At 39.5% G+C, this 16137-nt stretch overlaps 1 protein-coding gene across 1 annotated transcript in view; it reads left to right on the forward strand.

The window, feature by feature from the left end:
* The window catches only part of LOC103921871 (protein-glutamine gamma-glutamyltransferase 6-like), a 16509-nt gene extending 1569 nt beyond the window's left edge, over positions 1–14940 (forward strand). The window contains exons 2-13 of the mRNA XM_009329911.1: positions 429–602; positions 806–1045; positions 5838–5956; positions 6726–6854; positions 8026–8206; positions 8430–8565; positions 10166–10269; positions 10359–10601; positions 11974–12291; positions 13260–13423; positions 14167–14291; positions 14790–14940. Coding sequence (XP_009328186.1) covers positions 429–602; positions 806–1045; positions 5838–5956; positions 6726–6854; positions 8026–8206; positions 8430–8565; positions 10166–10269; positions 10359–10601; positions 11974–12291; positions 13260–13423; positions 14167–14291; positions 14790–14940 — 2084 coding nt within the window. The remainder of the gene's footprint in view (positions 1–428; positions 603–805; positions 1046–5837; positions 5957–6725; positions 6855–8025; positions 8207–8429; positions 8566–10165; positions 10270–10358; positions 10602–11973; positions 12292–13259; positions 13424–14166; positions 14292–14789) is intronic.
* The last annotated feature ends 1197 nt before the right edge of the window (positions 14941–16137 follow it).

The following is a 16137-nucleotide window of genomic DNA, read 5'->3' on the forward strand; positions in this document are numbered from 1 at the left end:
TCCCTACTCTAGGCGCCAAATGATCAGAATGTAAGCAGGAAAGTAAGATGTCCTAATAGCCATTTCTGGGATCCTAAAAATATGTATGTTGAAAATGTAGAGGGGCTACAGGCCACTTCATTTGGTGCTGACAATGAAATGACACTGATTTGCCCCTGTAATTTTTTTTTTCTAAGTCCAGTGATAAAACAGCATCCAGCAGTGTATAGGAAGTATGTAAGTCCTTGGTGTATGATAGCCCTATAACAAAACCCAAGCAAAAATGTCTATTATTGACCAGTAGACTTAATTTAATGGACTGTCTGCTTTTTAGTTGTCCTTCCTCCAGTAAAAGATAACTGCTCTTAGCAACCTCATCATGCCACTTACCAGCAAATTACTTCTTTCCATGCTGGCTGCTTCTTCATGTCTTTTCTTCTGTTTTACAGATCTGACACCAACACATATCAGCTGGCAGCCATCAGTAAACGCAGGCACACACCATACTGACAGATATGCCAACACTGAGCTGACTGTGAGGCGAGGACAAGCCTTCACTATTACCCTGTACTTCAACAGACCAAAGCAGCCTGGGGAGAGCCTAGCATTTGTCACTGAAATAGGTAACACTCCCTTAGCTTAATCTATGTTCTCATAGAGCTGTAATCTTTATCCCTTGTAATTGTCCCCTTATTCTATTTAGAGATGCAATTTTTCTTCATCTATTTTTAATGCTTTTCCCCTGCTAATGTGCACATTTCAAGTGTGAGGTTAATATTGAAACCACACTCTGGAATGGAAAGCAATTACCCCTTCTTTCTGGCAGGACCATCCCCCTCAGAATCTCATCGTACAAAGGCTGTATTTAACCTCACTCAGGTGGGGGCAAGTGGCTGGAGTGCTGTCCAAGGACCCAGCGAGTCCGGCTATATGAACTTCACAATATCTAGCCCAGCCAATGCTGTCATTGGACGATACAATCTCATCCTCCAGATAACCTCAGGGAACAAGATCTTCTCCAGATTCCTGGGGCAGTTTGTTTTACTCTTCAACCCTTGGTGCCCAGGTAGGTACCAATGCCTTTGCTCTCTTGAACATAACTGACCTATTTGCTTTCGTATCTGCACAGTGAGCTTGCACCCTCAAGCTGTCCCTCTCTGGGTTGCCAGCGGCAGCAATCTCAGCTATCTATTCAGAGATCTGGTTTTACTACATTAAAAAGCTGCTGCCACACATCCCCCCCTGCCTTTTATCCTAATGAAATGTGCTATATAGGGTGATATCATAGACTCTTTCTTCAGGACTAAGCAGATCACTTTTTCTGTAGACGAGGGCTGACAGACTTTCATAAGTGCATGTACTTCTCAGAACTTGAAGCAAGCATACAGTAACATCCTTGACTTGCACCTAAATCAAAGCCAGACTGCTCTTGTAGATGTTAACTGCAAAGACAATAGCTCAACTAACTTTATAAAAACTGACAGAGGGTTAGTGTGAAGAAGATTGGCATTTCCCATGTCTTTCATCATGGGTTGAAAAGGGACATCTCTTGCTACTCCATTTTTTTATTTCTGCAGCCTCAGCATGTTGCAGAAGAAATGCAAATTCTTAAACTCAGATTTTGCAAATATGCAATAGTCTAGAAACCTAGATTAGCCTTAAAATATACCACTCGAGTTAAGGGAGCTCTTAGCCAGCCAAGTGACTAAACAGCTTATAAAAGAAGAGAAAAGTAACCACAATCATCCACTATTTTCTTCTGTGACCATATGTTAGTCAAGGGCCACTAACAAATATGTCAAGAGCCAAGATGAAAAAAGCTGCTAATTAGCTCAGCATGTCTTGGACAACAGAAATAATTATAGAAGTATGTTCAGGAAACTCAGACTGTGTCTGCATACACAGTCCTGAGGGAAAAACCTTCCTAGAACCCCGTGAAAGATCACTTGTGGTGTAACTTCTAATTGATGGAAACCATGCTGCAGGGACTGAAACAGTTGGCAGCTCCTGAACTGGAACACCAGAGTAGCGTGTGGTACTCATGAGACCAGACAAATTGTTCTCAGATGAAAACTGAGAAAAATTAAGCTGCGTGCCATTCCAGTTTAAAACTAATGATTTTGCAGAATAGCCCTCCAGATCTATCAGATGATGCAATGACCACTGCCAAACAAAAGGGAGTATCCTTAAAGTAGGATGCTGCTGAATAAGCTTCTGCAGAGTGGAATAGCTCCCTGATCCTGACAAACAGGAACAGATTCAGTTTGAGGGTATGTTACTGCTATAGTAAATGTCATAGCAGAAGGGAAATAGAAAATTTATTTTCTCAGCAAAGGATAAATGGCAGATCTGGTCTGTAGGTATGGTTCCACATGGGAGGTTATTCATTAAGCTGGAAAAGACAGGAATTAATTCATAAACTGTAATATCAGTAAAGAACTACTTACAAGGAAACAGTCAGGACTAGAGATGAAAGGAAAAGCACTGGGTTGGAGAAAAGCTACTAGTGGATCCTTAAGTGTCATCTGAAAAAACACTCTGATCAGTTCATTACTGACTTTGATATGCTGACATGAAGCAGCATTGTCCATACACAGATGGGCTGGGATACCACTTAGAAATAACTGGCTGACCTTATGAGAAGGGATAAGATATAATAATACAAAATAAAAGACCATACATTTAGGGAGAAATAACAATAATTTCAGTGGCAGACTTACCAGCTGGAAATCATGGAGAATGTGAAAGTACTTGTTAATCAAAGAATGAGAACCAAAGTGAAATGGCCCTGAAAAAGGCAAATGCAACCTTAAACTGTATAAGAGGAAACAGTTACTCAGATTTAAATATTAATGCCATTGTACAAGGTGATGAGATCTCATTTGGAATTTTCTTTCAGTTAATCTTTCCTGAACAGGAATTATCTATTAGAACATGTTCAGTGAAGGGTTACTAGGATAAATGAACACATGAAAAGGCTTTTGAACAAGGGAAAATTTCTAGTTTAGCAAGCCGAAAGCAATTAGTTTCACAGGTTGTATATCTGAAATAAATACAGAATTTGGACACAAAATACTGATCTTACCATAATGGTAACAAACCAATATGCTTATTAATTCACTAACGTATTTGTTTCAAACCTGTGGATAAAACAAAAGTGATGTTTTAACATTCATAAAGTCTCTTAAGTTCTGTTTAATATCTTTATCAACGATCTGGATGAGGGGATCGAGTGCACCCTCAGTAAGTTTGCAGACGACACCAAGTTGGGCGGCAGTGTTGATCTGCTCGAGGGTAGGAAGGCTCTGTGATGAGATCTCATTTGGAATTTTCTTTCAGTTAATCTTTCCTGAACAGGAATTATCTATTAGAACATGTTCAGTGAAGGGTTACTAGGATAAATGAACACATGAAAAGGCTTTTGAACAAGGGAAAATTTCTAGTTTAGCAAGCCGAAAGCAATTAGTTTCACAGGTTGTATATCTGAAATAAATACAGAATTTGGACACAAAATACTGATCTTACCATAATGGTAACAAACCAATATGCTTATTAATTCACTAACGTATTTGTTTCAAACCTGTGGATAAAACAAAAGTGATGTTTTAACATTCATAAAGTCTCTTAAGGACATTTAAAGAGAAATCTAAGATACCTGCAAGTCAGTCTCTGATAATGATGCATTATGTCTTAATGCTATTGAAGGACTGTACAGTTAACTACTAGAGTAGAGAGTGCTAATCATTAATTAAATGAATGATCATACACTTCTTATCTATAGCTCACAAGTGAACATGTCAATCATAAAGCTTTAGGGGATAAAAGGATATGTACGTTTGAGAATTTTGTAGAATATATCTTTTTTCCCTAGATGTCTGATACTTGCTACTTGTTTGTGTGGCAAAGATTATATGAAGAAATAACTAGAAGTATATCTACGTTAGAAAGCGTACTTACATATTGATTAAAAACTATGAATAGAAATTCACATCCCTCTTGTTTCTCATTATGCCAGGATAAACTTTAACTTCAGAATGAGAGGACAGAATATATAACAACTTTGTATTTTTGTATTAAAAGGAATTAATTTAATAAAGGATTAGGTCTATAGTGGTCTGTCTTTCTATAACTGTCAAAGAAGAGGACTGTCGTGGCTGAATGCGGTTTTTTTCTCTTTGTGTGCTGAGAGTAACAGAAGAAGGGGTTGTTACTATTTAGTCATACTTGAAAGGAAGAGATTTGTTGTGGTGTGTTGTAGGGTTTTTCCTCCTTTTAAACTAATGTTAATTTTGCTCTGAGTTATTGGTAGGAATAGTGTTGTTATAAAAAAAGTCTACTTATTCAAAGAACTGGCTCTAGAACATTATAATTGAGAGCATATAAACCTTAGAAAAAGGTTTCTTCAAGTGATTATAGAAAGATATTTAGATTGCTCAGAATCATAAACTCATAGGGCTAGAAGGATCTTAGGAAGTTATCTAGTCCCACACCATGCTCTAAGGCAAGTTCAGTTTAGCACTTAGGTCATTCCTGACAGATCTTGAATTCCTTCTTAATGATCAGCCTTTAGGGAAGCTCCAGTACCTCCCCCGGCAATTCACTCCAATAAAACACTAGCCTTTCCATTAGAATTTTTTCCTATTAACTAACGAAATCTTTTTTGCTTTGATTTCAGCATACAACTTCTCATCCTACATACGATAGAGACCAAGAACAGATTTCCTCCCCCACTGCCCCATCCTCTTCAGAAGAATTTCTGGAATTGATTACCATGCTTGCCCTATTCCTCACCCCCATTTTTTCCTACCTTAAATAATTCTGAGTTAATTCATAAGTTATATTTTCTTCATAGGTTATATTTTCAGAATTGCTGAGCATTCTCAATGCTCCTCTCACTCTTTTCAACTCGTCCACACCTTGAAGTGCAGCACCTGGAACTGCACACAGTTCTCCAGGCCCATGCTGGCCCAAAAACTTGGGAATCAACAATGACGATATTATTAAAAAAAAAAGTGTGGACAGCCACCACAAAAATAGACTTATATCATGTGATACAATTTTTAAAATAAATTACACAATCTTTTTGTTTGCAGGAAGGGAAGGATGGGAAGTTCCTATAGGAAGGTAAAGAAGTTGACTCAATAAAATAGAAAAGCTTATTTTTAAATGTATTTCCTGAAATCCTGAAGCTTTCAGAAAATAATTTTAAACATTATGAAATTAAACACAGAACTAAGTAGATATTGCTACCTTAAGAGTGATCAAAACAACCTAAACATCTGTGGGTAGCCAATGCTTTCATAGCAGCTACATACTGTGCCATAGACTAGGGAAACCAATGAGTAACAATGAAATCAAAGTGAATGGTTGAGCAGGCTATCCTAGTAACATTCCTGATAGCACTTTGGATCAGGCAAGTAGAGATCTTCATTTAGGAATCTTAAAACAAGACGAACACAACTGGAAAACAGAGAAAAATGTCATCTGTGTGATTCTTTTCAAATGTCTATTCTACTTCTAACTACCCTGAGAAGGCAGAAAAATCCAGTGAGCTAGCCTGGACTTTTCTCCATCTTCCTCACAAAAATACAACGTACAGATAGGGCACATTTAGATAATACACAAAGGATATACCAAAATTAGGGAAAACAGTTAAAGTAGTATAACATGGATTTTTTCCCCTCCCAGGCCATATACAATAGCAGGCATTTTCACTGAGCTGTACATGTTCAGGGAGCTATAACAATGTATTTTCCAAATGGCAGTTTTCCCCTTGCTAAATCAAGATACAAATGTTTTTGAAAGGTTGCTAGTATTCTCAGCTTTAAGTGTAAAAGCATGTCCAACTTGGTTTTCAGGTGATGATGTCTATATGGCTAACGAAAATGAGAGACAAGAGTATGTTCTAAATGAAAATGGAATAATCTTTGTGGGCAATGCAAAGTACATTGAAGCAAGAGGATGGTACTATGGACAGGTAAGCTGTAAGGAATTCATTTGGGCTCTTATTCTGTCTCCAGCAGCATTTTCTCTTATTATTTGCCTCTCTGATAGGTATGTCTATTTATATGAAAACTGAACAAACCTGGCCAGCCTTATTTGTGCTTTGCTCACTGTGCACCTAATAGGACTTTGGTGTGAGAGATGGCTTAGCACAGCACTACAGCTAGGACTGACTTCTACATGTGCTTAAAGCTCACGGTACAAGTGTGGACCTCATCTGTGACCAAAGCATCCACAGTACAAGTGACAATATTGGCTCCAACACACCCACTATTTTTGTAAGGCAGCTACAATGGGCCAGAACTGACATTGACATAGAATCATAGAATGGTTTGGGTTGGAAAGGACTTTAAAGATCATTTAGTCGGACCTCCCTGCAATGAGCAGGGACATCTTCAACTAGATCAGGTTGCTCAAAGCCCCGTCCAACCTGACCTTGAATGTTTCCACAGATATAACTCAAGAGAATCTGATAACTGTAGTCAGAATAAGCTTGGTAGTTTTAGTTTTACTGCAGTCATCTCTTCTGATGGCAGAAGGCAATCCTGCCAGATTTTTGCTTTATTTAGTTAGCCCTGTCTTTAACCGATATTGCAGTGTGAACTGCACACTACTGTCTTTGTGCCTCACCGTCCCTATTACCTTTGGGCTGGAATATCTTAGAAAGGAGGAACTGCAGTAGAATCTCCTCTAATTCTGTTTGTGAAACGATTTTCTTAAAAATTTATCTTACCTGATCACAGTTTCAAGATGACCTTCTAAACACCTGTCTCACCATGCTTGATCTGAGCCTGTACTATCGTCAGGACCCAGCAATTGATGTATCCCGAAGAGGAGATCCCAAATATGTGGGCCGAGTAATCAGTTCTATGGTAAGAAATGGACAACTTAATCTGAATTCCACATGCTTAAGCAGAAAGCATTAGTTTATACCACTGAGACTCAGCCACCTGCACCTTAAGCAATATAATTAACTAGATATGGTGCACGTGGTGGGTTGACCCTGGCTGGACGCCAGGTGCCCACCAAAGCTGCTCTATCACTCCCCTCCTCAGCTGGACAGGGGAGAGAAAATGTAATGAAAGGCTCATGGGTCGAGATAAGGACAGGGAGAGATGACTCAGCAATTACCGTCGCAGGCAAAACAGACTTGACTTGGGGAAATTAGTTTAATTTATTACCAACCAAATCAGAGTAGGATAATGAGAAATAAAACCAAATCTTAACACACCTTCCCCCCACCCCTCCCTTCTTCCTGGGCTCAACTTTACTCCTGATTTCTCTACCTCCTCCCTTACAGCGGGTGCAGGGGGACGGGGAATGGGGGTTGCGGTCAGCTCATCACACATTGTCTCTGCTGCTCCTTCCTCCTCAGGAGGAGGACTCTTCACACTCTTCCCCTGCTCCAGTGTGGGGTCCCTCCCATGGGAGACAGTCCTCCACGAACTTCTCCAATGTCAGTCCTTCCCACGGGCTGCAGTTCTTCACGAACTGCTCCAGCGTGGGTCCCTTCCATGGGGTGCAGTCCTTCAGGAATAGACTGCTCCAGTGTGGGTCCCCTACGGGGTCATAAGTCCTGCCAGCAAACCTGCTCCGGCATGGCATCCTCCATGGGCTGCAGGTGGATATCTGCTCCACCATTAACCTCCATGGGCTGCAGGGGAATCTGCTCCAGCACCTGGAGCACCTCCTCCCCCTCCTTCTTCACTGACCTTGGTGTCTGCAGGACTGTTTCTCTCACATATTCTCACTCCTCTCTCTGGCTGCAGTTGCGCAGTTTGTTTGTTTGGTTTTTTACCCCTTCTTAAATGTCCATCACAGAGGCGCTACCACCGTCACTGATGGGCTTGGCCTTGGCCAGCAGTGGGTCTGTCTTGGAGCCGGCTGGCATTGGCTCCATTGGACATAGGGGAAGCTTCTGGCAGCTTCTTGCAGAAGCCACCCCTGTAGCCCCCCTGGCTACCAAAACCTTGCCATGCAAACCCAATACAGTGCATTACACACAATTGATTTTGTGCATTCTGTCCATTGGCCTGTTTTTAGATCAATGGAAATGATAATGATAATGGAGTTCTCCTGGGAAAGTGGCAAGGAAGTTTCCATTCACATGAGAATCCATCCAGATGGGATGGCAGTGTGGTAATCCTCCAGAAATGGCGTCAGGACAACTACAAGCCTGTTCAGTATGGCCAGTGCTGGGTTTTTGCAGGCGTGATGTGTACAGGTAAGCTTTAAGAATAGAGGAATATGTTGAAACGGAGGCATTTGACCTCGGTTTTATCAAAACTATGAAGCAATTAATTCTACAAGAGGAACAGTGCTCTGAAGACTGCAAATGCTGAAGAATCACAAAATATTTAGATACTTAACTTCGTGTCTCAGATATTTGTAATCATTGAAGGAAAACTGTATGTGTGTTTTGTTTGTGGTTTTTTAATATATTTCAGTTCTGAGGTGCTTGGGGATTCCAACTCGTTTGGTTTCAAATTTTAACTCTGCCCATGATGTGGATAGAAACCTGAGTATTGATAAGTACTATGACAGCTCTGGAAAGAGTCTTAATATCGGCAAGGACTCCACATGGTAAATATCATTTTTTGCATCTCACCAATACTTAAGGAGAGGATTTATGAGAGTTAAACATGAACACTAGTAGTACAAAAGCAACTGAATGGACAAAATTTAATACAAATATCTAAATTAATACACTAGACAACCATTTGGAAAGAGAACATACTTCGTGGTTTTGAGATATATTACTTCAAACAACCAGCCAGCCCAGTTTTTTGCAGTCACTGACCTCAAACAAGTTGCAACCTTCTGTAAAAAGTATGTTTCTATTGACAGTGTACCAGTTCCCAAGGCTCTTTTAATTATCGACACCTAACCAGTCTGTTCCTGATAGTGCAGCTGTGTACCTTCCATGCTCTTAACTGGTTTACTGCTGCCATAACTTTCTCTCATCACACATCCAAAGCCTGTGTTTCTCAGCTTGGCTTGTCACCCTCCCCAGGTAGATGAGAGCCTCCCCAAGAAGTTTTCCAGTGCTCCTTTAGCTATACCTTCCCTTTGTGGGAGCTGAAAAAGAGAGAACAATCCCAACGCTCTCCAGACTTTGTTATTAAACGTTGTAGTCCAGTGCTGTAAACTGCAAGTGATCCATGATCATCAATCAAACACCAAAATTTGAGTAGCCAAAGAAACATGATATTCTTTAAATAATACCATTTCATAGTTTAGTTGCCCTCCAGTTTTAAAATCTTTACTCTGCAGCCACTTCACTTTTCAGAAAGTGAACTAACTAGGCCCAAGGGTATATCATATAGCTCAAAGTCTCTGTGCACACTAGGCTTCGCCAAAAGTATCATCTTTACTTAGTCTGCTTCCTTTCACTGAGTGTATGTGCTTAAAGGGTATGGGAAGTCTTTCACTTAACTTCCTTAAAAGTATTAGCCTCTGAACAAAATTCAGCCAACAAATCATCTTTTCTGGGTCCTCCTGTGACCTATATTTTACCAATCTTTCATGCTATCCTTTCCTTTCAGAGTTTGTGGAACTCATTACCACTGGATGCTGTTGAAAACAAAGCTATGAAGAGCTTTTAAACAGGACAAAAGAGATTAATGGAGAATAAGATGACTAATGACCATTAAACCCAGTGGTCTCAATGCAATGACTAATTCAGAAAGTCCCTAATTCTCTGACTGCAAGAAATCATAGAGCATATCAGGGGAAGGGTCATTCTATTCACATGCTGTTCTTATGTCTTTTCTAAACACTTGCTGCTGCACACTACTATAGACGGACTATTGGACTTTATGAGCATTTATTTTATCTGACCCAGTATAGCTATTTTAAGTTTCTATTTAAACAAAGCATTTCCCACATTTGAAGGTTACTGAACCCAATCACCAAGTGTTGCCTATATCCAAGGCTTAAATCTTTCACTCATAGTTCATATTGCTCCCAAAGCAAGCTGCTGACGTCTATATTCTCTCCCTCCCTGCCCTGAGGTCTACACCTCAAAAGCAGGCAGTAAATCTATCCTTTGTAAGAGGTAGTGAGTTGCTGTAACTAGACAGCCTGTGTCACATCTTAGAGAATCTTTAAAAAACAAAATTCCCTACTCCATTCAAATTGGAAGTTTGTACTATGCTTTCTAGACACTGTTCTTTGTCTCCAGGGATTATCACGTCTGGAACGAAAGCTGGTTCATTCGCCCAGACCTGGGAACATCATACAATGGATGGCAGGTTTTAGATGCGACTCCACAAGAACAAAGCAAAGGTAACAGTATAAGTTCTTAGCATGACTTAACATTCCTTCTCCAAACTGAGCACGACTAATAAAGTTTGACTTTTTTTTTCATGTTTTAGGATTATTTCAGTGTGGCCCTGCATCTGTCATAGCCATCAAAGAAGGTGATGTAGACTTGGATTATGACACTTTATTTGTGTATACGGAGGTGAATGCCGATTGCAACAGATGGATTGTGTACAATGATGGAACTAAGAAAAGAGTTTATTGTGATACTGAAATAATTGGCAGGTTTATCAGCACCAAAGCTGTGGACAGCAATTCCCGTGTGGATGTCACCTATAATTACAAATATCCAGAAGGTAAAGGAAATATTACAAATTATCTCCTTGTTATCACCATTATCTCCTACTGAATTCTTGGTGCTAGGAAGCTAGGATGGGTAACCTGTTTTGTTTGAGCATCTCTCCCCTTCCTTCAGAAAACATTTCTGCCAGTGTTCTCACACTACTTTGTTAATACAATGGGTATTATGTTTCTGGTTTTGTGTATTTAGTAGTTTCCTTATTAAGGCACAATACAAAATATACTTCAGTCCCTTACACAGAAGTGCAAGATGTAATATATACACAAAACAGGGCTATAAAATATGTTTTACTACCCAAGGCAGACAAACCCTCAAGCTGTCATACCAAAAAGTCTTAAAACCCATCATGTACCACGGACTGTGCACAGGTCTGTAGTATGGGAAGTTACAGAATAATAAGTACTAGTTTTCCAGCATATCTGGCAGAGGGAGTGGGGCAACAATCAAACCACTAATCCAAAACCTTGAACTCCAGTCCTCTAACACTAGACATCCATCTCCCATATGACCTCATGCTCAGTCTCTTTCAGCAAATAAGTTCTTGCTGTGTTCATTCCAACTCCTCATCTTTCCTTTTGAAGTCCCCATTACATCCCGCTCCCAGGAGGAGCGACTCACTCAGTCTCCCTCTCTGACTGTATAAATTCACCGAGTTAGGCTCTCCTGTGCTCCTACTCTGACATCCAGCCATCAGCTACCCAGCTATTCAGTTATGTGTTTGCACTCCCAATGGACTCAGTCTCCACATTACCAGGTTTTGGAAACAAAACTACTAGGAAACAGTAAGGGGACTAAGTGCTGTTCATTTGTATTTAGGAAAACCAAGCAGCAAAGGTTAAGAACTGCATAGCCATGTGTTTGCAGGAATATTTTGATCTTCCCTCAGAAAACTTGGCACCTATGTCTTTCCATCTTTTTTATATTCAGGGTTACATATTTCATATAATAGTTTGCTTAATGTTTGTAGCTCAAAGTCTTAAAAAAAAAAAAGAGAAAGATGTATTTCACTTTTTTAGAGTTTGCCATTCAGAATCAGTGGCCAAATTTCAATATTTCACTCCTCAAGGTTTTAGTGCAACCATATTTAATACAGAGGCTGGTTATCATCAGATTAGCGAAGTAACGCTTCTCACACTACTGCATGTTCTGACCAAAGAAAAAGAAATCTTGCATCCTAAACAAATACAAATGCATCGTATTTAATTTTAGAAATAAATAATATTTATTAAAATATGGGGAACTTGTAGGTATTGCTTATTTCTGGGTGATGCAGAGCTGATACCCTATATCATTCTGAAAGCCTTTACACAGAGAAGGTACAATGGCAACAAAAGTATAAGTTTTACTTGGTTCTCTCCTTCGACCAGGTTCTTCTGAGGAAAGACGAGTTTATAAAAAGGCCTTGGCCAAGATATTTGGATCAAACATCACAGAAGGACACACAGAATCTCCAGATGAAAGATCTTCAGAGACAATTAGAAACCCTGGGATCTCTGGGAAATTCAAGCTGGCTGAACCTCCAGTGTTTGGCAAAGACATTACCCTAATCTTAATTCTCAATAACCTATCTTTTGACCGCAAGACCGTGAAGGTGGACATGAGTGCATCAACCGTCCTGTACACAAGGAGAGCAGTGGCAGAGATCCTGAAGGCAACCACTTCTGTGGATCTTGGTTCTAAACAAGGTAACTTTTAATGTCCCTAAGGAGCCAATATAGCCCTCTTCTTAGCCACATGAAGGCAACTGGAAGGAAGAAACATCAGTATCATATCTATATCAGCATTGTAGTGCATCTACTTGTTCCATCTCTTAATAGCATTGTTTATGACTACGTTTTACAAGGTTTTTTTTTCTCTGAAAACTTTCACTAGTTCAACCAGGAATTGAAGGTCTCATGAAATGTTATATAGGCAGCTACATTTATATTATAGCTCCAGAAGCAACAATACGCGTGTGTGTGTGTATGTGCGTGTGTGTCTGTCTGTGGTGATTATTACATGTATAGGAACACATCTTAACTCTTTTAACAACCAAAAAGTCTGATGTATGCTTTCTGGCACTCAACAGGCAACATTATTAGAAATTAACCAGGACAAAAGTTAAAAGTTAGAGTGAAACTCTCTGTCTCTCTTTTGAAGAGTCGAGGCTATTAAAAATACATAGAGAGACCTTTTTCATCCCCAGGGACCACAAAGACAAACATTTTTTCCATACACAGCAGAAAAGTTGTAGGACTACAACAAGCAGCTGACCAGGTCATTTGAAAAGGATCTCTGTGAAACTAGACCCAAACTTTCTTCTTGACTGAGGTAAAACAAATAGGATATAAGGAGGGAATAGATAAAAATGGTTATACCTCTAATTGTAAGAAATACAGAGGGACAGGAATCCAGTGAAATGCAGATAAGCAGATTCCTTCAGTTTCAGGCCAAAATCCTCCACTCAAAACTGTAAGGGTCAAATGAGTTGAAGTAGAAAAGGATCACCAGAAGAGGGAAATACACAACCGGTCTCACAAGGAAGAAATATAAACAGACTCCAGCTGTCTTACCTTCTGTTCTCTTCAATAATTTCAAAACCCTCACAATAACTCTCTCTTCTTTAGCATTCTTTGAGAATGTAATGGTTCCTAAATATATGTCTGAATTCCAGGGAAACATATCCGGTTAAAGATCCCTTATTCTTATTATGGAAAATATCTGACTACTGACAAGAGGATCCAAGTTACTGCTTTGTGTGAAGTCATGCACATGCATGGGGTAAAGCTTCTGGTGGAGAAGACAATCATTTTAGAGGACACAAACATTATCATTAAGGTAAACAATTCTCTCCCTGATGTCCTGAACAGACAGAAAGAACTAAAGAGTCTTTCTGGAGCTCAGATCTTAAGAGAAAATTTGGGATAAATGCATTAATTTAGGCTGCAATTTCAGATATTGCTCTAAAATTCCACCTGCTTAAACTGAGAAAGTAAGCATGCAAGAGACCAATTTTGAGTCTTTGCCTCAATCTGCCCCCTGTTCTTCAGAACGGTTCTGTTACCTTGTTTCTTTCCCAGTCACATGCCACTGCTTTATATTCACAGAACTTGTTTTCATTTCATCTGTATTCTAGTTATTGGCAAGTGCTTGTGTTGCCTTTAAACAACTTTGCCTACTCCTGAAATACAGACTTAAACCCTTAATTCTAATCAATGTTAGGGCCAGTTTATAATGTTTTAACACTTTAATTCTAATCAATGATGTGCCAAAAAAAAGCCACTCAGCAACCCAAAGATCAGACAGGTTTAATGAGATGTGTCTGTAGAGTCAGGGCTCTATTTCACTGAAATTGTGTAAAAACATTGCATACAGCTTGACAGCACTATTTAGCTAATCCAATCCAAATCCAGCTTCAAGTATTAGGAAAGGCATACCAACTGTCAGTTAAATTTCACTGCTCCTACCTGTATCTTATTAATCCTGAAATATGACAGATGTTGTGCTGACAGTTCGACTTTAGTCTGACTCCAGAAAAGTGTAAAACAATGAATGATCAGAAATGTGTCTTTGTCATTTAGATTCCTCGGCGGGTTGTAGTGAACAAAGCTGTTACTCTAGAGATCTCATATGCCAATCCCCTCCCTGAACCTGTGGACCGCTGTGTACTGCTAGTGACTTTGATGAATCAACGGGTCAAGATACAGTAAGTGAAAGCTGTAGCATTTACTCAGTGCTTCTAACATGACCAATAGAATGTCTAGTTTCTCAATAAGAAAAAATCATGGTTGAATTGTCTTTTTCATATTTTCTATTTATGAAAATAAAAATGTCACCAAACATTGATATATTATGATTTCTTAATCATGTATTATTTTTTTCCACATAGGAACTTCTTTAACAACCAAAAACTGCTAACATTCTTCTTTCCTGGGAAAGCAAATGGGCATGTCAAATTCTTTTGTCTCTCTGACATAGCACTTCTCATTTCCATCAGTCTATTCAAGTGTAAATGAAGACGGTACTATCTTTTCTCATTTCTTAGTCTACACAAAGCCTCAAACCTTAAGTAATTCTCAAAAACCAAGGCTGGGTCTCAAGTAACTGTTGGTGCCCTAGCTATCATGCAGTTCTGCTTCTTGGGAATCTCAAGGAAAGACAATGCAAGCCTGAATTAACTGATTTTTTTTTTTTTTTTTTTCAGTCTGGCACGACTGGCACCGAGGGAGAGATCAAAAATTTATTTTGAATTCACACCTCGCAGGACTGGGCCCTTACAGCTGCAAGTAGACTTCTCTTGTGACAAATTTTCGCATGTTAAGGGATTTGTAACCATTGCAGTAGCACCTGCATAATGTGATGGAATGAATCTCCTATTTCAGCATTACCATGGCAAGACATTCTCCTCTGTATAGGGACAGTGATGATAGCAAGAAACTTTCCACAAAAATTGATAACCTCCTACATTGCAATAGAATCAAGTCTCCTGCTTTCACAGTGCTTAATTATTTAGTCCCTAATTGTTTGGGGTTTTTTTTTGTCCTCTTGTCTAGAAAAATGTAGCCCCTTCCTTGTAGAAATAGTTTCACTGTTTTCTCAAATCTCATTGTGTTAAGCTCCTGGTTTTGACTTTTCCATCAGATAATTAATACAGTCTCCTTGTGACCACAGTCTAATTGTCAGCAATAAATAAAAACTATTCATATAACTGTGTTCTTTTGTAATGAATTGTACATTCCATGGAAATATTATGAGACATCACAAGACTGAGGAAGGTTCTTTTTTAGGTAAGAAGCTTGTGAAATGAAGGAAAAAGTAGAACATTTCCTCCATTGTTCATTTAATTTCTGTATTTTGACACACCTATAACTCTGTGAATGGGGAGGAAAAAAGCCTCTGAAGGCTGGAAGAAGTAATGTTTGGGGACCATGACAACAATATTTCTGTAGCCTGTGGGCATAGGCGTGTCACGGAGTGGACAACACATGTACATATTCAAATCAGTAACTTAATTCCTATGTAACGTGACAGAGTCCCAAGCACCACGAAGCAGGGGGAGACTCTTGCATTAATATGGAAGTCCAGCAACATAAGGTAACTAACACTTTTTGCCCACCAGCGTAAGGTCACTGGAGACAAGGAACACATTTGTCTTCAAACCTTCCCCATGTAACATTCACAGGCAGCCCCTACTCCACACCTCTGTCACAGTGTTTGCATACAGACATCTCTTTTGTGGGGTCCCAATCCTAACATTGCCAGGTACCAGGTCTCACCTGAAACGCACTTTCAAGTAGCCTTAAGGATTCTCTATTACTGCAGGCAATGTAGCCTCTCCAGGGACTGCTATGAAAGCTAATGGTTGACGGAGCACAGTAACTACCTGGCCACGCTTCAGCAGTAGGGCGTGAGCAATAATGGTGTACAAACAGCTCTGCCAAGCCTGAAGATTTAGATTTGTTGTCCGACTTATAAAATGTTTAAAGCAGAATTAAGAAGGCCAAAATTCTGAACCACAGAGCTGTCAGGTGTTCGATATAGACATCTTTTGG

The sequence above is a fragment of the Pygoscelis adeliae genome, unplaced genomic scaffold (genome assembly GCF_000699105.1).
Source record: "Pygoscelis adeliae isolate BGI_AS28 unplaced genomic scaffold, ASM69910v1 Scaffold448, whole genome shotgun sequence".
NCBI lineage: Eukaryota > Metazoa > Chordata > Aves > Sphenisciformes > Spheniscidae > Pygoscelis > Pygoscelis adeliae.